Below are 27,270 nucleotides of genomic sequence, written 5' to 3'. Positions count from 1 at the left end.
AGTGACACAAACTTGCGTTTTGTTTTATTTGGTGCTACTGAAACGAGGTTAGCAGGTTTGTTGCAAGTGTGTTACCATCAATGAAAAATCGAAGTAGAGTACTAATCCAACCCGATATACAATAGAGGTAAATTAGCACTATGCAGACCTCTTGCACGACATGAAAAATACAGATTTTTTTAACATCACAACTCGTAAAGGCATGCTTTGAGTCAAATATACTATTCATGATGGCACTTCTTGACAACCTCCAACCGTGTAAATATTTAACGTAAAAATTGATTTGCTTTTCCTCGGTCATGATCTAGATCTCGTAAAATCTGAAACTAGGATGATTCGCTAAACAAAAGCTTAATCTCTAAAAATATTCTGGGTTCTCTAATACATATATGTTCAATGAGGCCAAGGATTTATGGAATTTGACAAGAAAAAGACCCCAATTTGTTACAAAACATACCTACTGAGCACGCTAACGAAATAAAAAGCATCTGCGAGCAAATTACCACAAAAGTTTCTCACTCCTTCACACGAGCAAGCAGGAAAACAACATTACTTATGCTTCATCTTCTTCAGTAGTGCACTTCAAGAAGCCATTGAGCTTGACTAAACCATGCTGCATCAGGGCTGTAAGGTAGAAGTGGTGTCATCATGCAGCTGCAATGGCTGCAACAGCGCCGGACATCGGGGTTGTACTGCGATGACTCACTTTCACCGAGTTGCAACGGTTGCCAGATGAAAACGAAAACGCTCGCAAAAACCAATTAGTTCACTGGAAAATGCATCAATGCTGGTTGGTGCAGCTACCTATTTCCTTTGGATGCAGCAAGGTGCAGGCAAGCTGGAATTGATCACAATTGCACGAATGGAAAAACTGGACCCCCCCCCCAATCGCTTGTGAACAATAAAATCGCTGATATTCGAGTCCCTTGGTTTGTAAATTCAGAATAACCCGACAGTAACACTTTATGGACCAATTTATTTGTGCCGAAACATGGTACAATGTGACAACAGCAAAAAAGGTTAGAAAGCAAAGTCCAAAGGGCAGGTCACACGAAAGTGAGGTTACATCAATCTGGCAGATACAACTATGCTATCCTGCACTGCGTAACAAGCTGTCAAAATAGTTCTCTCTGCATTTCGGGGCAAATGCGTGACTTCTGCAGCCGGGTGGGCTATGCAACTATGCAAAAATAAAACTACATAAACTCCAATTTCTCGGGTCTATATAAAAACTCTGTTGCCTCGATGTCGTGCCACGGCAGGGCTAAAAAGCGGCTTTCTTACGGCCTTCGCTCCAGCCTAAGAGCAACTATCTTTTTTCTAGCTGCGTGGGGGCGCAACTACGCTGCCCTTTCCAGTGCCGCCAGAGCCATCCTGGACAACTATTCCGACCACCGCGATTGAAAATCTGCGCCGAATTCCTCGTATAAAATAACTAGATTAATTTTCAGAGTCCTCTTTTTCCTCTTTCTTTTTCTTTCTTTCATCTAATTGGAGTAGGTTTTCATTTAAATTTTTTTAGTGTAATTTTTTAATTTTTACCATACTTTTTTCTTATTTCTTAATTTTGAAGTCAGAAATAATTGTTGCTTTCGTTTTGGCTAGTCTTCCTTTTCATTTCGTATATGTCCTTGCACTTCTGAGTTTATCTTCCTTTTATTCTTCACTAAATATCAGTTGCGAGTCAGCGCCTGTCCGTGTCTTCTACTTGTCCTCGTCTTTAGCGCTACTTTTAAATTCGTAATGCATAACCAACTAGCCCATCACATGATCCTTGTGCTAAATGAAATTTTTGTACCTACTGTAAAAAACATTTGTTTATAGACTAGTGTCTATTGAGAAGACAAAGAAAGAGGTGTTACGCATAAGACTCTGCAAGCATGCGGCGTTATGTTCCATGGGCACAACTAGTCTGGAAATTCCTCTGCCTTGATCCCAGAGCGAAGAGGCCAACACAGGGAGATTGTGGTGCCTGGTCAGGAGGAGTTGATGCGCTGCAGTGAGGATAGGGTCACAATGACCCTACCCTTACTTCTATCGAGCCGCAGTCACGAGCGAAGGCCATAAGAGAGTGCAGCTATGCAATCTAGCCCGGCCGTGGTTGCGCAATGGCTTGGGCAGGGTATGACGGTGAAAGTCGGTTGAGCGGCCAGCCATCGAATGTAACAGCAACGCGAAACTCACTGGAGCTCGTGGCACAATTCACGCATCATGTAAAGCAGGTGTTGCAATTTCACAGCAACCTAACCATTTTGTTCAGTCTGGCCTTCTGCGCAAATATTGCGGACACTATATACGACCCGAGCCAAGCCGAGCATCGAGCATCCAATACGGCAAACTGGCCAGAGAGGACCACACACTGATGCTTTTCAAACATTTGATAGTGCGGCTGGCTAGAGACCAGAAGACCACATGCTTGGAGACACTAAACTTGATCAAAGCACCTTCATTACGGGATAACGTTCATCTGGCATGGTCAGGGTACTGAAGCAGTTACAAGTAAAGCAACAATACCAGATCGCAGGATGCTTCAAAATGCTAGTGACGGGTCGCTCTGGTAAGCTAGCGAGTAACATTTCTCGCTCGGCAGGCATAGTATATATTTCATATCAGTATCGGAGCATCACCAAAACTTAAAGCAACATTGACAGACATACGACATAACCAGATAGTTTCAGAGAAAGCAAGATATCACATTCGACCATGTTGCACACTAAGTTCTATCGCAACACAACTTCCTAGAGTATGCTCGAAGCGTGTGCATTGACAGATAGATGAACACTGGTTCAAGGAAAGTTTACAGAACATAAAACATAGCAACATCTCCAACAAAACATGCTGAAACGAATAAGACCGTCATACGTAAACGAGATTCTCATACAGGAACTGTTTTGGGGAAATATTAGTGAACTCGTAGCGTGGAGGCGACCAGCGACTACAGAAAGATTTCGAATTTCTCTTCGAGAGCACTTGCAGTTTGAAGGCTCAGTTCCAGTAAACCTCAAAGAAACAGTGAATTCCAATCTAAAAGGTTCTCATTTATAAAAATGACTTCTCTATTCGACAAACAAGAATCTCATTTTATGTTGGCAAACAAAGGATCAGAAGAATGAAAATCACCAAGGCTCGTCATACAGTAACGCAAAATGATCATGGAACATGACAAAAGAATGCATTCAGAAATTAGGAAACACTTTTAGATCAAACATTTTACACGAATGGAGCACCATGTTTCATTGTAAAAGTTCTTGAAAAGACAAAAAATTAGAACCCCACCCTTCAAGTAAAGCAATGCTCAATGCATCCCACTTATACTAGCATCCCACTTATACTAGAATAGTACAGTGGCATCTCGGTAATTTGAACCTGAGGGGGACCAAACCTTTGAATAGTAATGCAAACTCTGAATTACCAGGAGTTTCTTTCCTAGAAACAGATAGGATGGGACACGCATGTTAGTTTGAATTAAGAGAGTTTGAATTAACGAGATTCCACTGTACAAAGAAACAACATACAATTTGCTTACTGCAAAAAGCTCTAAGTAAGTTTTGCACAATTTTCATGTTGTTTCACTGGTTTGGCAGATGTGGGCTGTCACTTAGAACTCATTTTTAGGAGGGTAAAACTTCAACGAGTAATGAAAGGAGTGTCGAAAAAAGAGTAAGATATAACGAGTGGAATTTCAACATCCAGGTTGCACCACATGGTGTCTACCAAAAGAATGTTTTTAAATTCCCCGATTTTCCTGGGTTTTTGCCGGACTACTTAATCGAAATTCCTCGACAGACCCCTAAGAAGAGAGGGCGTGTGTCTTAAAGTGCAGCTTTTATCTGAAAATATTGTCACACCTGACAGCTTCTCCAGTTTGAACTTTGAAATGTTCTCGCCTGAGCAACAAAAATGAACTCGGCCACCAAGCTAGGAACGGCCAGCAGAAATGGTTCATTTACGAGTAAGGGAGGAAGCTCGAAAGATGATCTCTCGCGTCGTGAGGCCATTAGGCGGAGGAGCTGCCCGCACCGTTCAAAGATGCAATGATGGCGGGGGGAGAAGTTAATCTTGGTGCACGTTTCGAGAGATAATTCGGGTCGAATGTCTGGGTGGCCTCAAGACTCTGGTTTCTGAGCAGAAGTTTGTTTCAGCAAGCCAACAGAGTCGCCTTCAACGTATGTCACGAAACGCACATATAGATTTCTGTTGCTAAAAGAAAGAAAAGCACAATTTCCCTGTTCATTGCTAACCAGGGTAGAAATAATTCCTCAATTTCTAGATCTGCCGAATTCCTGGTTTTCTAATTGGTAGACACTCTGACTGGATTAATAGGAACGACGTGCATTCATTTGCTAGCACCTCTCATAAACATACAAGCATGCGAAGAAGTAGCTTCCCGAAACTATCGGCAGGTTTTTTCCCCTCTACGCTCGTCACGGTAAATGTTTGGTCACACCGAAGAACCCAGAGAGACAGCAGGTGATTCACGAGAGTGATGCGGAGTATCACGCACACACCCGTGAACATGGCGGTGAATGTGGTAAAAGAGTGAGGGCACACGGCACCTGAGACGATGAACATGCGCGAGAGAAAACGTGTCTCGAAGGGAGGAAAGTATCCGGGTAGGCTTGCGGGGTCGAGGAGACGCTACAGCATTCCGGGGCCGTCTTGTTCCTTGTTGCCAGCCTTCTCAAAGAACATGTAGTCCTGGGGATCAGAGCAGAATTAATGCCGAGAGTTGGGCTAGTTGGTATTCGTTGATCATAATGTAAAAACAGCGGAAACAAACACGGACGAAGGAGAAGAAACATGCAGACGGTACAAGTGCCACTCGCAACTGAAACTTTATTACTTGAAAAAGGAAAAAGAAGAAAATGAGGTAAAAACACACACAACAGGAAGACCGAAAAAGGAAAGAGAAGAAAATAAGGTAAAAACACACACACCAGGAAGACCCCTGGGGTCTTCCTGGTGTGCGTGTTTTTATCTTATTTTCTTCTTTTTCCTTTTTCAAGTAATAAAGTTTCAGTTGCGAGTCAGCGCTTGTACTGTCTGCGTGTTTCTTCTCCTTCGTCCGTGTTTGTTTGCGCTGTTTTTACATTATAATGAGAGCAGAGACGAGACACAACACATGTTGCCAGAGCGCTCAGGTTTCATACAAGGAATGCATCAAAAAAAGGAAAATGCATAAAAGGAACAGAATAGTGCGACGCAAAGGTGTAAATTAAAAGTGTATCTCACTGATTGGTAGACTTCCGCCGAACTAAATTAGTGGGAAACGTTTCACCGCTCAATTTAGCGGAGAGTCTAAGTTGTTTCGGTAAATTCCACGAAATCTAGCGAAATTAGAGAAATGATTATAGAGCAATCCCTCCTTATAACGAAATCACTTTTTTCAAATCATTGCTTTTATCGAAGTTCAACATGGTCCCGACCGAAATGCATGCATTTTGAACTGGATTATTCCAAGTGCATTGGCGGCCGACCACACTTATTACGAAAGCCAAGATGCCGAAAGCACAAAAGCCTACACAGACGCGTAAGGAAAACGTCAAACAAGTAAACGGAAGAAACGAGTGACGGAGGGCAGGGCGCTGCTTCCGATGCCAATGCACCAAAGCGGGCAGTTAGCAGTGGGAGCAGCGTCTACGTTCCGACGCTACTCACAGCGCACGCGACCAATGCTGCCCAATTCCTATCGGGATCAAGTCAAGGGAGCGGTGGAGTTTGGAGAAAATCGTCCCTTCGGGAGCCCCTAACGCACGCACTTGCACAGGTGCCCCTGCAGCATCCACACGCACACGTGCATCGTATGGGAGTGTTTACCAAAAGTCGCTTAGATCTGCGAGGTGGAAGAAAGTGGCCGGCCCAAGCCTGAAATCACTAAAGAATTCGACATTCTGGACCCGGCTAGTCAACGCTGTCCACCATTTTACGGAACAAGCAAGGCCTACTCGACGGGTTCAAGAAGTTTCTCAGGCAAGAAAGAGCACGCCCACGACCCGAAGATGAAGGACTGTCAACTGCTTTGCACACGTCGGTCTTTCTCTGGCGCGCATGCCTGCCGAGCCGGCGCACTATTCCCAGAGCTGCAACAGTCTCTACAGGAGGGTGTGAAAACATGTCGGCGAAGTCACCGAGGAACTCTTTTGTTCACGCTTGTTGATGCGGATGTTCCCGTCGTTGCACCTGCCACGAATGCTGCAATCGTAGACCTTGCGTGCGGCCAGGGAAAACACGAAGTGACGTCAGAAAGGCATTTCGGGAAACGCCGATGAGTGCGGAGACACGAAACGTTTTATGGCTGCTTCGAAACAAGGTGGAGTGCAGCAGCGGTCACAGTGTTTTTGAAATGCCTGGAGCAGTTCGAGGAGTACTGATGCCCGGATGAAATTAGCGGCAAACTCCACTTAATTATTTGTTTTACTCGGTGAGCTGCCGCTTATTGTTCATAACCAAGGTTTGTTTGATTAAATATATGGTCAGAGTGTCCCTCAGTGTTCCAATCCACCTCGAGGGCTGCTGGCACTGTTTTTTTGGCTCTATCCCTTTTATCAAACGACTGCTTACGGTATATTGCACTTTTTTTTCCGCTCCGTTGACTTCGTTATAATGAGGAATTACTGTACGTGCGTGCTTCGGTGTGAAATTGACAGCTGAGTAAAGTGCCAAGTGGAACCTAAGCAATGTCCATGCCTCAAGCTTTTCAATTTCATATCCCTGGAAGAAAATGAGCTACGGCACTCACATAAAACATAGTTTCTCGAGTAAAACCCGCATCAAAATTTACCATGAAATCAAACGCTAAGTACCCCCTACTTAGCGTTTGATTTCATGGTAAATTTTGATGCGGGTTTTACATGGGTTATACACGAATTTCGGTGGGCAGTTCGGCTTCACCGCAACGAGCGCGAAATCGAAAAAATAGATTCCCCAGAGTCCCTCTTCTTCGGTCTCTCATAAAAACTTCTTTCTCCAGACTTTACTTTTTTTTTTCGTGGGGTAGCCACTTTTTAATTGTTTTTGCGAACCAAACGGCCTTATCGAGCCATCGATTCGACGGCAACGCACGGAGCATCGTTGCCATCGAACGCACGTTACCGTCGATGGCAACAATCTTCGCGGCTTCCAGTCTTTTCGGCAATGAATCCGACCGTCGTCAGATCCGTCACCGAAGAGATCAGAAATTGAGCGGCAGGCCGAAACTACAACTGCTACGACGCTGATGAGTCATGCACGCGAGAATGAAGGAAGAAGAGCCTGCAAACTGCAAGTTGCGACCGAAGATCGTCTTGCTGTCCAAAGACTGGCGCATTCACCGAGCTGGAAAAAGCTCACGAGAATTTCACCGAGGAGAGAAGAGGTCACGGTCACGCCGTGTCGACAGAGATCCGGCGCAACCGCAAGTTTTCCAGACGAGATGGTGCGGAACAGTTTCGTAAAGTGCCGCATCAGCAGTCGCCTTGACGGCATGGATTACGACAACGCCTGCGATGGTGAAGGCACTTCAGATAGCTGCAGCGACGAGTGTATTTGAAAAAGGCTTGAGGTACACCTAAGCACTTTTTACGAGTTGTGAATGCAAAAGCATGCAAGCCGCTCGTCCGCTCCCTTGTTTCGTCTGCTGCATACTTTTCGTCGCCGGTCAGCGTGCGCGCTCCCCTGGGCACGCTGACCTTGGGCGCTCCATGTTAACGGTGCACTGACAGACACGCAGCGCCATGGAGTGAGCTGTCGTTGAAACTGATGCGCAGTGATCAATGGGAATCTCGTCGACGCGCGCCTCCCAATGGGACTGAAGCCAAAAATCCATCAGCTTTACTCCACTCCTTTGGGATCAGGGAAATTGGGTGCCATTGTCTAGGCTTTTCACGTGGCTTAATGGCTGGGAGCTGGCTTCACTTGGAGAAAGGATTTAAGGTGCCGTTTTTGCGCTTCAAACTGAGGATGTCGGCTCGCTCTATGGGACAGTTAATGCATTTGCGTTAATAAAGGTATCGTTTCTAGTGAAATCCAGACACTGCTTTGTGTGGTTAGTGTGGGTAACGTGTGAGGTTTTTTGTTTTTTTTCTTAGAGTAGTAAGTTGGGGGTGCGGGTTAGAGGCGGGTGCGGGGCATACGCGTGAAAATACAATAGACGGCACAATGCACCAGCTTTTGTGACGCAAAAAGGAGGCAGACTCACGATGAGGAAGAGGGCCCCCAGCAGGACGGCCTTCATGTGCACGTCCAGGTCGATGGGGAAGCTGATGCCGAAGTTGTCCGTGTCGGTGAAGGCCTCCTTGAGCAGCCCCGCCCACTGCTTGCTGATCTTGCCCACCTCCACCGACCCGTCCTTGGACAGCACCTGCAAGGGGGAGGGCACGCCAGGGTGATGCGTGAGGTCACTAAACCTCCGGTTCGCAAAAGCGCACTGCCCGACGGCAATGACGACGATGATCAAGGGCTTCGCGTCACAAAGGCCTCATAGGCCATACTGCGCTAAATAAGGTTATATTCACCTTCGGGAGACAATGATAATTACGGGTTACACGATGCAGGAGCTTAGTAAGCAGTGCGGTGAAAAACTAGATTAACGCAATTAGGGCTTTATGTTTTCAGGGATTTTTTCTTTTTTTTAATTTGGGAGCAATTTTTGGTGGTCTAGATTGGGCACTGAACAAACATTGGTATTCATCGAGGCTTGTGTTGAAGCGAATGGGACAAAGGCACAGGAATCCTCAATCTTCGTTGAATATGCACGTGACCCTAGTAGAGTCAAGCCCACCTATAACAGCCCCACTTAAAACAAACATGTATTACTAACAATTTCTCATCCAGAACATACTTTGCAAGACTCCTAAAAAGGAGGGTCCAGTTCCAATTCCCTTTTCCCCACAGGAATCTCCATGCGACACCGGTCTTCAAAACAACAGGGCAGCCTACTGTTTGAAGACCACTGGCTTCACTGAGGTTTTTTGGTATTGACCGAAACACAAAACCCAGTAATTATCTTCACAGTCTGTAGATAATGATGGTTAAGGGTTTGTGGCTTTGTAGGATAGTACTGTGCCAAACTGGGTTATATTTAGGGCTACATGTTTTTGGAGTTTATGTTTTCATGAAATTCGGAGGGTGTTTTTCGGAGTTTACTTTTTAGCAAAAATTCGGTGCTTATCAGAGTTTATTTTTCGTAAATCCCCAATTATCCGGAGTTCAGATATAAACTTCACAGTGTTTCCTAATAAAAAATAATGAATAATAACCGGATGTAAACATATGCCAGATCAAAAATAAAACGCGCTTGTTTCAATTAAGATTTCTTCAGTTGAATTTGGCATTGGTGTCATTGGCAATACTAATTTTGTCCCACAACAAAAGTTGCACTCAAGTGTGGCTTCGATAAACGTCGATACCTTCAGATCAATAAACTGCCGGAGGTAGCTGCAAGGAAGCTCGTAGTCATCCCATCAATCTATCCCTTGGCCACGCGAGGTGAAGTGGTTAAGGATGTAATAGAGAAGTTTCAACTGCCCCTCTTCCCTATTTTATACAATCTCTATGGTCCATGCGCTTTCACTGTTACCCGCAGAAACATACCCTCTTCTTTCTCCCAGTCCCAAATCCCATGGCCCAGCTGGAAACCAAAAGAGTGGCTTTTGTCGTGACACGAATGGTACGATGACCTGTTTCCCTGAACCAACCCTCACGAGACAAGCTGTAAGACCTGTCTGAGGCTTGAAAGATGATCATGGTGTCATTTTCCCAGGACCATTAATTCTGCGCTGCTCAAATTGTAAAAAAAATAAAATTACTTTTTTTTTTTTCCTTGGGTAGGGGTGGGGTGGGGGTGGGGGTGAGGGTGGGGTTAGGGGGGGGGGGTGGCATGAGCACATGATTCGGAATTTATGGGATAAATCCAAATTGACAGAAATTTTACCGGCGGATGTTTTTCTGAGTTTTTCGGATTTGTCCGAAAATACGGAGCCCTAGTTATAATTGAAGAAAGAGTACCATATTTATTAGAATATAAGTCGACCTTCTTTTTCCCGGAAATGTCAAATTAAGGGTCGACCTACAATCACGACCAGAGAATTTTGCCTACATTCGTGACCAAATTTCGCAATCCTACCGAGCGCATGGAGCTGGAGCTAATGAGTCACTGAGCCGGCGTCGTCGTAGCAGCGTAGCGTCGTGCCGCTTCTTGTTTCAGAAAGCTTTCGGTGCACAAAACAATCGAAGCAGCGGCAGCTGGCAGGCCGCCACTCCCGTCCATCCCACGGGTGTCAGGTTTCGCGGCTGGTGCCGCTCACGAATGCCCCTCACGATGTAAGATGGGAAGGGGTACATAATGCGCTTCGCACCTCACCCCCTCCCCTCCCCTCCATCGCTCTACCCGTTGTGGACGCGCAGCAAAAGAAAAGAACGAGGTTTCACTTCTTGTTGCTCACGGCGGCTCGCGGCGGCTAACAGCGGCTCCCAGCGGTGCTCCCTTCATTATATTTGGTCTTTCGTCGCTTCGCCCGTCTCCACCTTCTTTCGTTTCTTGTTGTTGCCATTTTGCAATGGTGTCAGTGAGATATCGTTGCGAATTTGTGAGGATGTCGACGAAGCCGACAAAGCTTCCGACGATGATGACATGTCCTGCATTTTCTCTTGTCTGTCTGTCCTTGTCCCAGTCATGCTGCAAGTTATGACGAACTGTTATCAACTCGCCCAATTATCCATTTCACTAGGTTTATATATCCAGTATACTAGAGCTGGTGTAAAAGGTTTCTGTCAGCAATGAAATTGAGTAAAAACTCTTTACACATGCACCAGATCACGGCCGGCATTGCCGACCTTCTCTCGTCTTATCCATATACCGAACCACTGAAGCAGGCGCTGAAGAGCCTCCACAAAGGCCTATGCTGGAGACAAGGGCAGAGTAAAATCTAAGTTGGCAATAACCTGTCCCTAACGACAATGCTAAGTAAACGGAATAATAGGAAACGAAAACCGAAGGTTGGTTATGGCAGTGCCCTTGCACAGCTGCTGCAGAGCGTAGATCAAAGGAGATAAGAGGGTGCTCTCCCATTAAGAGAACATGTGTTCTGCCTAGGGATGCACGAATGGTGCTTCAAAGTGAACAGCACAGCATTGTCTCTAGCTCCAACACTAGAGATAGCATCTATAATTTTCCCCAGCGCTGTGAAGGCTATGAATGCCGAAGCGCTATTCGATTTAACACCCTATTTGTTTAATTATTTAATATTAATTAGACTTGCCCCAAGCAGAATGATTTATATGAAATGCATAGGTTCAAACTGATATTTGTGCCATAAAATTATTAAATGAATCAGATCACTTCATATTTTGCAGCACGAAATATAAAATGATTTCCTGGCGCAGAAACCTTCGCATGCTGGACACAGTATGTGCGAACTTGGATACGCTCTCCGTCAAGGGCAGTCCAAACGGGACACACCAAATGCTGTGCTTGGCCAAAAAAAAAAAAAAAAGAGCCGACTTCTCTTTTAAAGAAAAGGTTAAAGTTGCAGCACATGCATTAGTTTTCATTTTGGACATTAACATAAAAAGCATGGCCTTCCTCCTCACTGCCGTCTCTTCCACTTTCCTGTTTTTGGGAGATTGAGGACTGACGACAACGGCGGAGGCCTTAACCATAGCCAGGAAGAGTGTGGGACTGGCTGTCCATGTGACAAGGACGCTCTAAGCCTCTGTTTAAAGATGCAAGTGGAGGGCAGCTTTTCCCACCAGCAAAAGGAAATGCACAAAATCAGACTGGAACTGGAGGGATACCTCCACTTCCAGTATAACAGATGCTGCGACTGTAGAAAACTTGTCCTCTTTGGACAGCTCTCTGGCGACCCAGCTAGAGACGCCCCTCGTCGCACCCACCTTGAACTCGACGTCGCCGCAGATGCTCATGGTGCAGATGGGGCCCTCGATCCTGAGCACGCACTCGCCGGCCGCATTCTCCACTCGGAACTGGGGTGTCAGGATGCTCCACTCCTGGACCACCCAGCCGATGGGGCGTCCCGGCGGGGCGGACACCTCCAGCCTCTGCACGCGCGGCGCACGGGCGGATTGTAGCGCGGACTGCAGAAGCTCACCCCTGGGAGCACCTGTACGCTCCCCTTACGTCCGGCCGAGGTGGAAGCCACGGGCCATCCCAGCCATAAAAATCGAAAAGCGCAAAGTATGACGACAAGAGGTAAAACAAGACGGGACAAACGTTTGTCAAGACAGGAGGTGCATGTCCTGCTTCGTTCTAACCCTTGTCCTTGTCGCTTTTCAATTGTTATGATGAGTAGCCAACTAGCCCCACAGTTAATTTTATTCGAATTTCATCCCAGCCCATTCAGCACGGCGAACGGTGCACTAGTGACTATGCCTTCCGTACGTCACGGCGCTTCCTCTCCAAGGTCGCAGGAAACTCGCATGGCCTTGGATTGGCTCCGACGGCTCGGAGCACCCGCTGCAGCCAGACGTAAGGCAAAACAAAGTATAGAGTCGAACAGCCTCACCACTCCAGTTCCGAAAACGTTGAATCGTGGGAGAGAAAACCAACATCTGGGACCTGGTGCCTTATGCCACGGTCCTTAGATTAGCATACCTGGTCTGGAATCCTTTCGCCACGCTATGGGAAAACTTTCCCCGGGGACGAATTGAAGCACCGTCATTAGGAGTCAACCAATCAGACCGCCCGGTGAACCTAACGAATGGAAGTGGGTTCGGAGGGGCCGCTGCATCTACTCTTTCGTAGAACCCCACGGAGGTGACAGAAAGATGCGACAACTGGAAACGCGATTTATACCCGAAACCTGGGGGTCGTATTGTTCCAAAATAATCAAAATGCTTACTAAGGAGGCTACGTCCGCTTTAAAAACAAATTACCATTTATTTTCTACATTGATCAGTGCCGCTTGTAGTGTCAACATTTAGTAGGGTGGAAGCTGCTAAAGTTTCCAGACTAGTAAGTAGTTGATCCGAAGACCATGCTTATACCTAACTCAACATTAAGCTTTGTGCCAGACTGCTGCAGTTCACCCATTCTGCGTTTATCACTGTGCCAGGTGTTTGTGAAAAGAAAAATCTGCATCTTCCTCGTGGCCGCAAAAATAAACTATGTGCCACCCAATGCTCAGTCTCCTCTCAAAGGTAGCACTAGCAAAGTTTCAGGCCATACCCTTATCTCATTAGAAATTTGTAACAGAGTTTTTGGAACTATGAATGAGAAAACAGAGCCTGCTTCTGGGTAGCAGGTGCCGCTCAACTCCCCTGTATTTGTGGGCTTCATTGGCCGTCTGTCCTCGGTGGAAATTTCTAAAAAATCACTTATGCTTTTGGATTGGGTAAAGTTAAGTTCTGAAACTGGAATTTGGTTCCAAATCCTAGCGCTACATTTGAGTGGAAAGACCAAGCACTTGGCAATGAACGGTTTACTTTTGCAGCGAGAAAAACACCGTCCTTTGTTTTACCAGACACCAGGTTTATTTCTTATGCCAAGCAATGGCAGAAAACTTTAAAAAAAAAAATATATATATATATATATATTAGAACATTGTTACAACTGATCTGGTTACAGCAGATATATAGTTATATCATATACCAATTTGTGAAGTTTGGTTGGTCTTCCTATCTCATTGAGCCAACTTCGCTTATTAGATTCTGTTATGACATACATTCAGATATAATGGACTAGTATGTGAGAGTTCATAAGCAGTTCATCATTCCATTATAATGACTGCTGCTCTTCAGCAGCAGTCATTATTTCTGACATTACCAGCTTTGGTTCGGTAGCGATGGCATTCATTTTGCGCACTGCTGTCATCAAACTCTGTGCCTCATGAGCCTCGTATAACCCAAAGCACGCAGTGATGATGATCACCGGTACAGCACAATAAAAAGTCATTACGCTTCAAAGTTCACAAGTTTCAATAAACCGGTTGTTTCCTAATATTCATTCAAATTTCGTCAGTCTCAACTGTTAGAACAAACTCCGGTCATAATCCATGTCAAAGTCCATAGTAAGCGTGTCGGCATTCTGAACACTCCTTTTGAAACGGACCAAAATCTTCATTCACACAAGACGTCACTTTACCCTCTTGACGTCCCATGTGACGTCACGAGGGTCAAATTTCCCCGCTAAATTTGGCAGGAAAATTTTCCAGGTAAGGGTAATTTTCCACGACACCCTGTCGTGACGTAGTGGGGTCACGTGACCGTGACGTCACACGACGTCGCGCGACATCACACACACAGACATACTATGTGCCCAGCTCATTCGCAACATGATCTGTGCATCTCCGAGTTGATCGGATACGACCGAGACGCGCCTAAATTTTTTTGCATGCACCGTCAAACTTGGTGTTTGCACCCGATGATAAGCGCCGAAACGTCTCGGCGCCGACGGGACCGTGCCCTCACCTGAAGGCAGCAGGGGCAGCAGCAGGAGGTGCAGCGCAGGTCTCGCTGGAAGTGCAGCACCTCGTTCCCGCTGTTGTCCGCCACCTTGATGTCGAAGGGACGGGCGGGCCCGCAGCAGTTGCGCGTGCAGCAGTCCGTGTCTGCGGCGATGCGGACGCAACCCTCGCTCAAATTGTGCGACCGCTCAAAGCTGACGACGGTTTTGGGGGGGGGGGGGGGGGGGGGGTTTATGGCTCAGAAGCTACAAAGACCATCTGTGACAAAGTGCATTGAGGGATAACTGTACCATGGGCCAAATACACACCTTTAAGCAATTAGCTTTTGTGAAGACCATCGAGGCTTGAAATTGATCGTCGAACGAGATTTAAATAGTATAAAAATTGTATCCTCCTTCGAGCAATCCATCATTGCACTGTTTAATAAATAAAAATGCAAACTACTTTCTTTGATGTGATATTTATCGTGATAGATTGTTTTCAGTGTGTCCCTTTATGCCTTTTTGTTGTTGTATTTTTGCTACGAATTTGATATTTAGCGTTGTTTCTGCTTTTCACTTTCTTGAAGACCTGTCTGTCGTAGACTATTTTTCTCTCATTCACATTTTTTCAGTCATTTGGACACTAACTGTAATGGCCCTCGAGAGAGAGGGATAACAGTCTTTTCAAATATATAAATAAAAAGGGTTTCACAAAAGTTTAGCCTGAAACCAGGTAAACCTCGAGTTTGCTTAGGAAGCCAATGTTACACTCTATTCACTCGTAAGATGACGGTGCGGTGGGAGCTAGGTGCTTGCCAGAACAATCAAACATTCCCTTTCGTCACCTGATCCCGCACTCGGAATGTCGATATGAGCGGGAGCAGGACAAGGTGGTGAAAGATGGACGTACAACTGGGCCGACGGGCCCATAGCTTTCGCCACAGTGTCAGCTCAGGGATGAATGGAGTAGCGCAAGGAAGTCTATCATTCGGTTAGAAGGGACTACAGGAGTCTCTTCCAGCAGATCTGGTTTAAATGAGATTATTAGGTGTTGAAAGAATCTTGGAAAATTAATGCAACGCTTCGACTCAGGGTTAGGACAGGAACAAGATATATAAAATATTATGGGTATACACGAGTAATCGCGATTACGACCACGCCACCCGAGAAGGCAAAAGAGGGCCGCCATAGATCACCAAAAACAGAACAGTTTTGCTTTTGTCGCTACATTAGTATAAGCAACCCCAGTAGGACGTTCTCAGAGGGAGACGTGCATGATGTACCCAAGCATTGCCTTTCAGGTAGAGGACAAGCACCACAGAGCATACTGATTGCATCACAACTCACTGTAAATTAACAATAGTATCTGTACAGGAAAATAATTGCAGATATGTCAGGTGCATAAATGCAACGTGAAATGGATCAATCTGCACTCCGAAGTCTGAGATTAAGAATAAAGAGAGTCAAATAGCTGCTTCCTTTTCAGGGCTACAAAGACACTACACGCGAGCTTGGCGAACAATGTTATTGGCTATGAGTCACTGTAGCATTCAAGCACCGGAGCATCTCAGCATTTGTGGAATTGCGCTCCGGCTAGAAGTCACCCATTGAAGCCTTTAAAGCAGGAGCGTATACACAAAGTCTCACAGGAGTGCTTACCCTCACACCGGTTTCTTTACATGCAAGCCATCAATTTTTGGCTCATCTCTTTTGGCAGATGGAAAGGACGTATAAAATTTAGTCGATATGTTTTAGAAGAGGCCGGTGTAGAGAAGCGTATGATTCGGAAAAACATAAGCACCGATAAGGTTTTTGAGGGCCGCTAGATGAGACAAAGAAATCCTCACACAAAAACCTATCTCCCCTGGACACCCATGGCTGCAGAGAACTAGAGTCGGCTCCCGATGATTCAAAGTCGCTTAATTGGAATTATCGATTAATTGGAAGTGAGGACCCCATCAGTTCTGCATGCAATCCTGTGGAAAAAAATGCTCGGTAATTGGAAGCGAAAAGTCTAAAATATCGGGCAATTAGAAGTTAATTTTCAATCGAAAGCCTCGAGGCAACCGTAATATCTGATCAATGTGACAGTTTTAAAGCGCAAAAATAGCTTTGTGTACCGAATCGGTATCGTTGGCATCGCAGCCGACCACAGCGCCGCAGCTCAGGAAGCGGCAAGATTGAACAGTCAAGACCTGCGCAAGCCGCACGTTGGCACAATGGCATCGTTTTTGCCTCTTCCCGCGTCTTTCCTCGAGTTGGTTCGGGCGGGAGTGCGTGGTCTTGTTCCACCGGTGGTTCCACGTGCCCCATTTCGGCTGCAGTCGCGACCACGACAACTCGTGGATTGTATCGCACGCTTGACTTGGCCACGAAAGTCAAGATTTTGAAAGAAGTTGAGAAAGGAGGCGCCGCCAAGCAAGACATTCCACGGAAATATGGCATCAAGCCTAACACCCTCTTAAACTTCATCAAGAACAAGCGCTCGATACTGGATGCTTTTGGGAATGATCAATTCAAGATGTCTCGAAAGAGAATATGCACCAGCGCCAACCCGGAATTCGAGCAAGCACTGCTCCTTTGGATTAGGGAAGCACGAAGCAACCAACTTTCCCTCAGTGGTGAAATTGTTGCAGCAAAAGCCTTGTCTCTTGCAACAATGTTAGGGATCGACAACTTTGTTTCTTCTGATGGATGGCTGACAAGCTTCAAGCATCGTCATGACCTCGTTTTTAAGAGTGCGAGAGGAGAAAAGGCGTCAGTCAACCACGAAACATGTGCGACGTGGAAGCAAGGAAAGCTTCGCGAGTACATGAACGAGCATCAGCCGGAAGATATCTTTACTGCCGACGAGACCACACTTTTTTATCGGATGTTACCAGAGAAGACTTTGACATTCAAAAACAATGATTGCGCTGGAGGAAAATGTAGTAAAGACAAGGTGTTTGTTTTGATTGCGGCCAATATGTCCGGCGCTGAGCGACGTCGCCTGCTGGTGATCGGGAAGACCGCTATGCCTCAGTGTTTGAAAGGCCTCAGAAGGCTTCCCGTGGACTACGCATCTAATAGGAAGGCATGGATGACGTCGGACATTTTTCAAGACTGGCTCAAAAAATCTGGATTGCAAGTTTGCATCATCAAACCGCAAGGTATTGTTTCTTGTGGACCAGTGCAGTGCCCACATAAATGTGCCGTCCCCGAGTGCCATCCGCCTTGCTTACTTGCCAGCCAACATGACATCGGTGTTGCAACCCACGGACCAGGGAATTATAAAAAAATGTAAAGGTGTTGTACAGAAAACACCTTCTCGAGCGAATGATACTGTGCATGGATAACTCCACTCAGTGCGAGGTAAGGCTTCTAAGTGCCATGCACATGCTAGCGCGAGCTTGGGGACGCGTTAAAGAAGAAACCATTGCCAACTGCTTCAGGGCCTGTGGTTTCATAGCAAGTGCTTCAGGGGGTGATTCGTCCTGCCCAGCGGAGGAAGCAGAGACAAGTGAGCTTGACGACAATGGTCTTGCAGCAGCTCTCGGCGACGTCCAATTTGAAGAGTATGTTGCCGTGGACAGCACAGTGGAAACAAGCGGTGCACTGAAGGACGTTGAAATCATTAAAATTGTTTGGCCACGCAAGGCTAGCAACAAAAGCGACATCGAAGACGACGACGTTGAAACTGAGCCACAACTGCCGCCTGCTGATGTAGCTGCGGGCCTTGCCCTCGTGCAGCCGTTTTTCGCAGCAGAGAACATCGCTGAAGAAGCACTCGGGCACATCTACAGTCTGCAGAACTTACTTTCCACAGCAAGATTCTGCAAGAAGAAGCAGACGGCAACCACCGATTTTTTTTTCATAAATGAGTCAGTTTTCAAACTAATAAAAATTACCCTTTTTGTTTCTTGCGGTTAAATTCGAAGCTTTCGGCGGTCCCCGTGAACTTTGTATAAACGGGAGTTGACTGTACCATAACATACTTTACATTGTTTTCGAGATGTTGATTAGCGACAATATAGTAAGGGTGCACGTGAGCTGGTGAATGTTAACCATGTTGAATAAACCTGAGACTGAGGCAGAAATAAACACATAAGTCGAAGGAACAGGAAAAGACAGGATGACGTCTCCTGCCCTGTCCTTTTCTGTTCTTTCGACTTATATGTTCATTTCTGCCCCAGTCTCAGGTTTATTCAACATGGTTTCTAGATGTCTTCGACAAAGGTCTTTTTATTCCCAAATTGAGCATGCGAGAACCGACGGCAATCACCGAAAATGACACAGCTTATAAGAGTTAGGAGAATGAAAGGGTGGAATGTTGTTAATAAAATTCAGTGCCACCGACACAACTCATTCATTTTGTGTTTAACTCATTTGTGGGGCAACGAAATACTATGTCCAGATTAGAACCTGGTCGGTGTCATCTGGGATACCTTTTCTAAACATGACAGTCGAAAGACTGTCATGTTTAAAAGTGGAACCAAGGGGAACCCATGCATCCCACTATTAGAACTGCCAAAGGGCACAGAGAAGCGTCTTGGGCCAGGAACTGAGCACGTCAGACTTGCCTTCTGTGGCGTGGTAGACCTTCTGGCCCATGCTGTTCTTGATGGTGTACTTGTTCTGTGTCTCAAACCCAAGGAAAGCTGCAAGCAATTGAGACGAGGGGCACGGCTCAGGCACAGGCTCTCGCACAAAGAGCCAAGGCTAGCCATAGCCAAGCCAGCACCATTGGCAATAGTAGCTCGAGCCACTGCATAGTCGTAACATTATACAAACAACCTTTGGAGAAGGAGAGAGTGTGCCCCAGCATTTGGCTCGATACCATGCACTACAGTAAAAAAGGCAATCCAGTTGCACACACAAAAGAATTAATTCAAATTCTGGTGTCACAGGCTGTCGTCTGCTGTCAAACACTTCTTGGTGACATTTCTCGCTAAGCTCCGAAAAAGGTAGCAGGTGTTGCTCGTATTAGCAGAGCACATACGCAAAAGAGCTTAGACACCCCATTTGGAGGAACAAACTCCTTGAAACTGCAACTCTTGCAGCTATTGGTGGTCTTGCTGGAAAATTGGACCACTGGAAGAAAGTTGGACAACTGGAAGAAAGTTGGACAACTGGAAGAAGTCTTTGAAGCACATCCAGACAATGACAGGTTGAAAGGAAGACGAGTGGGTTGTCTAAGCTCAGAGCTTAGAGAATGTTTAGTTGTTTTTTTTGCCTCCTTTCTTGCCAAACTTTAAGTCATGTGCATCACCAAAGAACCTCTTGGGTTTTTCTGTTATTTCTGTTTTACATTGCTTAAAGGAAGAAAAGCACACGATTTTCCGTAAGAGTATGATAGGAATATGGAAAATATCTGTTCATTGTAAATTTCGTTAAAATCGGGGTGTGATGATGGCTTGATGTCTGCGCAGATCTAAGGCAATGCGCACTGCATGAAACACATTTGTGCCTGATTTTTGTTTGAATAGAATATTTTAGCCATCCGGTAGCCAGTTTTCAACCTAAACTAAAATTTCGCTTAATCAGGTATTTTAGAATGCCTAATTAATAGTCGTCCTTGAATGGACGTATTGTGCTTCAAGCACGAAGCAGTTCTGGAAGCAATGACCTGTCTCCATGTCGCATGAAACAGACAAAAACATGTGTATCCCCTTTTTCTTAATTTCTCATAATCGACAGAACCGTGGACCTGCCGGGATTTCGACCTATGTTCTTAGAAAGGAAGTCATTCTCCTAGGACAGAATGAAAACACAAGTAAACATAGCAATACAAATTAAAACTATTCTTCGTTCCACCTTTTATTGTTATCTTTTTTCCAGGAAGTACTTCTCATGCGTGAACAACTAGAGGGATGAAGAGGGAACAAAGTGTGAGGTGGTGAGCAGCCGCTTACCTTACCCGAAAACAACAAGTCCCCTACGACTCAAGTTTTGTTATGTTCTATGATTTAGTACCTAACCATAATATTGGTGAAGAGGCAGCCAGCGGTATGAATTCTTTTTCTGCCGATTCGACGGCGGAGTGAAAACAACTCAGAAGCAAGAGTAAAACATTTACGAAGCACTGTAATGCTCCAAAATTTGGGGAAGTGAAATTCAATGAAACGGCATCAACAGATTTGATGAAATGGTGCTCGATAAATCGGCGCTCGATGAAATGCACTTTGATGAAATGGTGTTTGATGAAATGTCAGGTACCCATTTTCAGCACACCTTGAAATCATGGGACACAGTCGCTGACCGATTTTTCGGATGCCAAAAATTCGGACTGGTTTGATATTTCAGACCTAAAGGAGGAACCGTGACATTACCCAATAGAAATAGTGCATATTCACTCCCAATGTTTCGGACAGCTTGAAGTCCGAGAGTTCAATTTTTCGGACAAAATCTTCGCGAGAGATCAGCGGGAAACACGACCGAGAAGCGGCCATTTTGGATTATATGTTGGCTGTACATGGATTGACTTGTTTTGGCAGCGCTACTTCAGGAGTGCTAAGTCTTACTGCTAGGTGACAATGCACGGCTATTTTTCCGTAGCTGTGCACCATTATCATCAACATCGCTGTTATTTTTTTACTTTCTTCATTCGCCACTGCAGTTGTGGGCTTGCGCCTTTCATCTCTATCTCACCTCGGTGTACCGTGTTTTTGGGCTATGCTGGCTTGGATGTCATTGCCTCATCTGTTCTTCCGCTGCCGCAATGTGTTGCTAAGAAGCGCAGAAAGTACTTGACCATAACGCTAGAAAAGTAGGCAGCAACTCTTAAGCTAGTACAAAATTGCCAAACACAAATGGAGGCATAACCTGAAGCTGGCACTATTCACAGCTTTTTCAAGCGGGTGTATCTCAAAACGTCCAAATCGCATTTGAACCTTGCACTTTTCGACCCATTCTCATTTGGTCCTTCTCGTTTGAACCTTCTCATAAGATCAGAATCGTCTTTTTCACAACTGGACCCATTCTCATTTCGCCCGTTCGCACTACGACTAAATGGCACTAGTTCGGCATGCTTCTAATGTTGTTATGCCTTCGCGGCTTTTGATGAGCCTTACCTTGCTTGGGCCCCCAACATACCATCAGATATATGTTATGTGTAGAGGTATGCACTAATAATCGTACATTGACGCCTGCTTTTCTTCCTCTACGCAAATGAGGAAAAAAAGAATGATGAACATTAAATTTGGAAACTTTGAACAGAAATAGCATACATAATAGCAGTGGTTCTCAACCATTGATGTTTCGCGGACCCCTTGTAGAAAGGCGGAGATGATGGAGGACCTCGTTCGGGGTGAGGGGAATAGAAATGTATAGGTTATCATGAGAATGATTTAATAAATGGATATAACTAATTGCTAGTGTGAAATGGAGTTATCTCATTGACATACACACGAGAGCACTCTCCCGAAAATTGGAACGTGCCTCCTCAACGTGAAGAAAGACAACTAATATTGCCGTGCCTGACTGATGAAACAGGGCTTTGCAGAGACCCCTAGGATGCCTTCGCAGACCCCCTTTTGAAAACCACTGCAATATAGAAGTGGTGGCGTTGTCCCAAGTCGAGAGACCTCAAACAACGTGACATTTCGGAAAATGATCTGGCTGCGATAAATAGTTGGTCTGTTTTATTGCCAGCTAGTAGCTCTTCACGACGACCTCGACGCACTGTTAAAATCCTTAGCAGAGAGAGTATGCCTGTAATGTGGCACACACACACACACACACGCACAAATTGTATCAATGTATTAATATTACCCTAAAAAGACAATTCAAGTGCGACGGGTCAAGGCGAGATATTTTCGAGAATGGTTGTTTTGAAAAGGGCCAGGTGAAAAGGGCGAAACGAGAATGGGCCCAAATGAGGAGGGTTGGAATGCGAAAGACGAAACGAGAAAGGACCAAATGCGACAGGTCCAAGAGAGAAGATCTTTTTGAGAATGGTTGTTTTGAGAAGGGCCAAGTGAGAAGGTCGAAACGAGAACGGGCTCAAATGATAACCACACTTTTCAAGCCTTCTTAGACGTAATAAAGGCAAGTTTTTTTAATCTGCTGCATTTTTCGGGCTGCTCCATTATTTGGAGGTTTTTTTCAGTCCCTGCAAAGTCCCAAAAATCGGTCGGCGATTGTACAGGCTGTCACGAAAGAAAATTTACACGGTCTTTTTCACCGCAAAAATAAACTAGGCATTGCCGAACGCTCATTCTCCACCCAAAGGTAGCGCTAGAGGTCACAACCAGATGCCAAAGTTTCAGCCCGATCCGATAACTTAATCAAAAGTTATGTGATTTTCTGAAAATTTCAACGGGAAAATGGCGGCCGACTGAGTTTTCGAACACATGGGGCACGGGCAGAAATGGGCTCCATTTTCCCATTGAAATTTTCAGAAAATCACTTATAACTTGTGATTAAGTTATCGGATTGGGCTGAAACTTTGGCATCTGGCTGTGATTTCTAGCGCTACCTTTGAGGGGAAAATGAGCGTTCGGCGATGCCTAGTTTATTTTTGCGGTAAAAAAGACCGTGTAAAGTTTTGTTTGTGACACCCTGTATATAAAATGAAAGTTTAAACCCAAGCTAGTTACTTTTTGGGAGTCACTGCGACTAACTCAACACACTCATAAAATATGGGTGAAGGGTAACTCTGTTACTTCTTAGGAGTAACCTTGGTAATTCTGCCATTTGCAACAGTGAAAACGTTGCGTCATTGCAACATGTTATCATTAGATCATGCCAGTGCACGACTTGTACTTCTTCAGATTGGTCACGTGTCTTCAACCTCACGTTTGACCGTTAGGGGTGGCTATGGAAAGCGCACCCCCAGTTGTGCTTGCTGCTGGTTGTCTTTCATTATGTCCCTGTTCGAATAAAACATTAACTCAAACCGGATGCCTTCAAATACAACTCACGGGCCCTCATAAAAATTGGGCACGTGCCAAGGAATAACTTGGTACGACAATCACTTTCGGACCATCCCTAATTTGTCGTGAAAATCTACGCCCGACGCCGAATCGAGCTAGCAAGGTTTCATAGTTTTTAGGCGCTTCGGTTGCAGTCGCATGCCGGCCATGGCTTTTTAAAGTGAAAGCCTCATATGTCTCATCGTTCAGTCGACCTTCAAAGTCCTTGAGCAAAAACACGTCGGCGTCAAGGTATCAAAACGTTTACGTGACCACTCGGGCAAGTTAGAGGCAAATGAAATTGAGAGGGACGAAAAAGCAAATTAAGAGGAATTTCATTTAATTGAATTAAAGTAAATCATGTGTCTGTCTTCAATGCATCGGCACTTGGGCTTTTGCCTTCAAGTCGTCTTAGGGCTAACATAAGAGACCCTGTGAATTTTTCTATACTGGAATGGGCATGGCTGCAGGGGCAGGACTTGACGGTACAGGGATTTGGTAGAGTCGGTACCTTCGAGGAGCTCCACCTTCTGCTTGACCAGCAGCTGGTCGATGGCAGTCAGGTATTCCAGGCCCGGCGGGCAGTTGGGTGCTGCGGGGGGTGCTGCACCGTAACCTGCACCTCCACGTGGAGGAGGGTGAAACACATTATATAGCCCGTGACGTCAATTTGGACCACGAGTAAGGTTGTGGGTACTGACCAGAGTACTTACGGTGCCCCTCGGCACTACAGTTTTAGTTTCCAAGCTTCCCCACATTATTTGACATTTTTCTACCATGTCTTACCCAGACTAAGTCTCACGGAGTCTTTGAGAATGAGATTTGTACAATTGATAAGTTGTTGCATGTTATCAGAACCGTAAAATCCCGAAAGGGCACCCCCACCCGATTCATGACCCACCCCCTTTGTTGTTTAAATATCTATTTCAGTCACTCTGCCGATACATTGCCCACCCTCCAGAAATAGCGATTCCCAAAAATCAAAAACACGCAAGTACCTTTTTTTTGAGGCCCTTAATTTTCTTTTACAAAGGGAAGAGGTCACATTTTTGTGGATAAAGTGGTAAGGGGGCAAAACGTGACAAAGGTTCAAGGTTGCTCTTTCGGTGCCCCGCATCCAATCGTCTGAATTGATAACCGCAGAGGAAAACTAGGTCAGACAGACCTGGCCATCTCATTCCTCGATCTGCCAGTGAACTGTGAAGACATTTCACATGCAGTCTCAGGATGAGCTTCAGCTACACCATCCGAAGAAGGTGGAAATCGTGGAGAGGCACCACAAGAATGGACTCAACGTGAGCAAGACTGCCCACCACTTCGAGGTTGACAGAAAGCGTGTTTGGGAATGGAACACGAAATACCTAGTACTCGTGCAGCAGTGCCATGGAAACATCAAGCTAAAGAGAATGATGGGTACTGGACGACCCGTTTTCAGCGAAGAAATTGACGACGCATCAATGGACTTCCTGGAGACAGAGATCAGCCGATCGAGCCATCAGCAACCGGCTTCTCCAAGAGCACGCGCGACAGCTAGCAGCACAGATGGGTCTGGGCAACTTTCAAGCATTGTGCCAGAACATTGCTCGCTGGAAAAAGTGCCACGACCTGTCCATGCAGGTTGGGACAAACGAAAGTCAAAAGCTGCCCACTGACTACGCTGAAGCGATTGCAGTCTTCAGAAAGGCTGTTTCGACTCCTATGGAACTGGTTATGACCATAGCTTTGTGCGCACCGGCAGCGGGAGTCAAGTTTCCAGCGTTGATTGTGCTTAAAGAGCCAACAGGCCGGATAACCCCGAGGGCATTATTTGCACTCAAGAATCCAGGTATGTTGTTTTTAAACTTCCTCTGCCGTAAATATAGGTAGCTGCACGCTTAGAACTACGCAAGACAGCAGTGATGTGATTGGCCTAAGCCATTTTGGAGCACCTTTCGGAGCAACCAAAACAGTGTTTTGGAGCAGAAAAATGGCTTTTGGAGCAGCCAGAACAGTGTTTCGGAGCACCAAAAATAGCTTTCGGAGCAGATATTCTTAAAAAAATTAAAAATATTTTTTTTACGTGCTGCACAAACGAAGGGAACTTTGCTCGCTGAAATAAACGAATGATAGTCAAGTTCGACCACCTAGGAGTGCTTCAAGATGTAACTGAAATGTCAATGACATGACAGATTTTGCAATACTTCAGTTAAATGATACCTATATATGTACCCACAATAGATAGATAAGAACCAAACTTCACATATTCAAATTTATTTGAACTAAACTTCACATAATACAAATTGTTTGAAAATGACCAGCTTAGTAGTAAATATCCCAGCATCAGGTTGACTAGTGATATAATATAATAAATGGAAGCAGTCCCCGACTGATGAAACACATAGCTACTGGAGTGCAATGCGAAATTGCACACAAGAAAATGGTGCTGTACGACTAGTGGGTACTTTTTGCTTTTCAAAACTTTCAGCAAAGCTGCTGCAAGCTTTGCTTTGGCTTAGGCTAGTAATGAATTTCCACTTTTAATGTCTCCAAAGAGACATTGAGACACCCCACAAGTGTACAGTGCTTTAGGCGTTGGCAAAAAATTTGGAAAAACTGCTTCCCACCGTTTTACCGATTCCCGACGTGCCAGACTTTCGTCAAAAGTAAACCTAAAACACTGGATTGCAAGCGTCCCGGCTGGTGCCTCTGTCGTGCAATGATGTTCGCATGCACGTCAAGGCAACTTCGGCAGGCTTGCAGCTGCACATGCTTCGTCGCGCGAGCGAAGACGGCTGTTCGATCGAAACCGAAACCATGCCACTACGCTCAGTCGCCAACTGGTCTCCAAAAATGTATGTAAAATGTAACTGCCCAGCATGCGACAAGAAATAGTTCAGCGGCGCGTGCTTGCAAGGCCGGCAGGCAAGGTACAAGCTAAACATACAAAAAAAAGAAAAAAAAAAAGAACCTGAGCGCATTGATGCAGGACATTGCGAGTCAGGGTAAAAAGTTCTTGGAGCGCTTTGTGCAACGACTGAACTCGAGACACAAGCGTGCTGTGCGGGTTCAGCGTGCAGACATTGCCTTATTTGCTTTAGCTCACTTCACCAACTTTTTTGCGCGACAGATTTTTCATGTACCGGGGTCCCTCTCGAAAGAAAGCCAACCAAGAGAGACCTAGGCAATCAATACTTAGACACAGCAGCCTTCGAACTAATGAGGAATTTCTTGTAGTAGCGTATGTTTTAAACAAGAATTGGAATGTTGATGAACATGCGGCTGTCCTTATGTTTCAGCTTAGGAAGCTCCATATCTGTAGCGACGTGCAGACTGGCAGGCAGGACCAAATATAGTTTTCCCACGGCCGTTGCTTGCAAAAGCGAGTGCTTCAGCTCAAAAAGTAACTCCCGCCGTGCAAAAACGTAATTTCGTTTCAGTGTGACGGCATGGCTGGTACCCAGCACGTTAGCGTACAAGCGTCCGCACATGCCCACCATCTATCGTTGGAAAACTTAAAAAAAAAAAATGCGAGATGACATTCACGAGACGACGAGAGCGTGAAAGAGACGGCGGGAAAAACCATGCGAGACAGGATGGGCGATTGATGTAACTAAAGCAAAGGTGCAGGCAAGCTGGTTCAATACTGAGATTGGAGTTTTTTGCCTGTCCTATGTCCCTTCTTTTCCCCGGCTCCAGGGTTACAATGTCACGATTGATGCAGAGTACTTTGTGTCCGGTGGCCGCTTGCGCCACCTAGCTCACGCATACTCAGTTTAGTTTCAGTTTTGAAAGGCGACCAAAACTGGTCCTTTGGCGCAGGCTTGGCGCAGATTACCCATATTTTGGCAAAATGTAGCAGGATGTAGCAGGTTTAGCCCCTTGGCGCAGTTTGCCGCAATTGGCGCAGCAATCACATCACTGAAGACAGAAACAAAAACTATAAAACCACCCCACCATAAACCGCCCCCTAAAACTTACAAAAAAAAAAAGAAAAGTCTGATTGTGGTGCTATTAGTTACC

General features: G+C 45.5%; 1 protein-coding gene across 1 annotated transcript in view; it reads right to left on the bottom strand.

Annotated features, from left to right (window-relative positions):
* Positions 1 to 956: 956 nt before the first annotated feature.
* The window catches only part of LOC121837947 (phospholipid scramblase 2-like), a 43,211-nt gene continuing 16,897 nt past the window's right edge, over positions 957 to 27,270 (bottom strand). Inside the window, exons 3-8 of the mRNA XM_042293859.1 lie at positions 23,783 to 23,887; positions 18,940 to 19,017; positions 14,404 to 14,543; positions 11,872 to 12,036; positions 8,177 to 8,338; positions 957 to 4,698 (exon numbers count right to left, since the gene is read on the bottom strand). Of these exons, the coding sequence (XP_042149793.1) occupies positions 4,639 to 4,698; positions 8,177 to 8,338; positions 11,872 to 12,036; positions 14,404 to 14,543; positions 18,940 to 19,017; positions 23,783 to 23,887 (710 nt within the window). The 3' untranslated portion in view covers positions 957 to 4,638. The remainder of the gene's footprint in view (positions 4,699 to 8,176; positions 8,339 to 11,871; positions 12,037 to 14,403; positions 14,544 to 18,939; positions 19,018 to 23,782; positions 23,888 to 27,270) is intronic.

Source organism: Ixodes scapularis, unplaced genomic scaffold, assembly GCF_016920785.2.
Source record: "Ixodes scapularis isolate PalLabHiFi unplaced genomic scaffold, ASM1692078v2 PGA_scaffold5__190_contigs__length_132052651, whole genome shotgun sequence".
Taxonomy (NCBI): domain Eukaryota; kingdom Metazoa; phylum Arthropoda; class Arachnida; order Ixodida; family Ixodidae; genus Ixodes; species Ixodes scapularis.
Note: the sequence above shows the minus strand (reverse complement) of the source record. Positions and strands in the feature narration are given on the sequence as shown.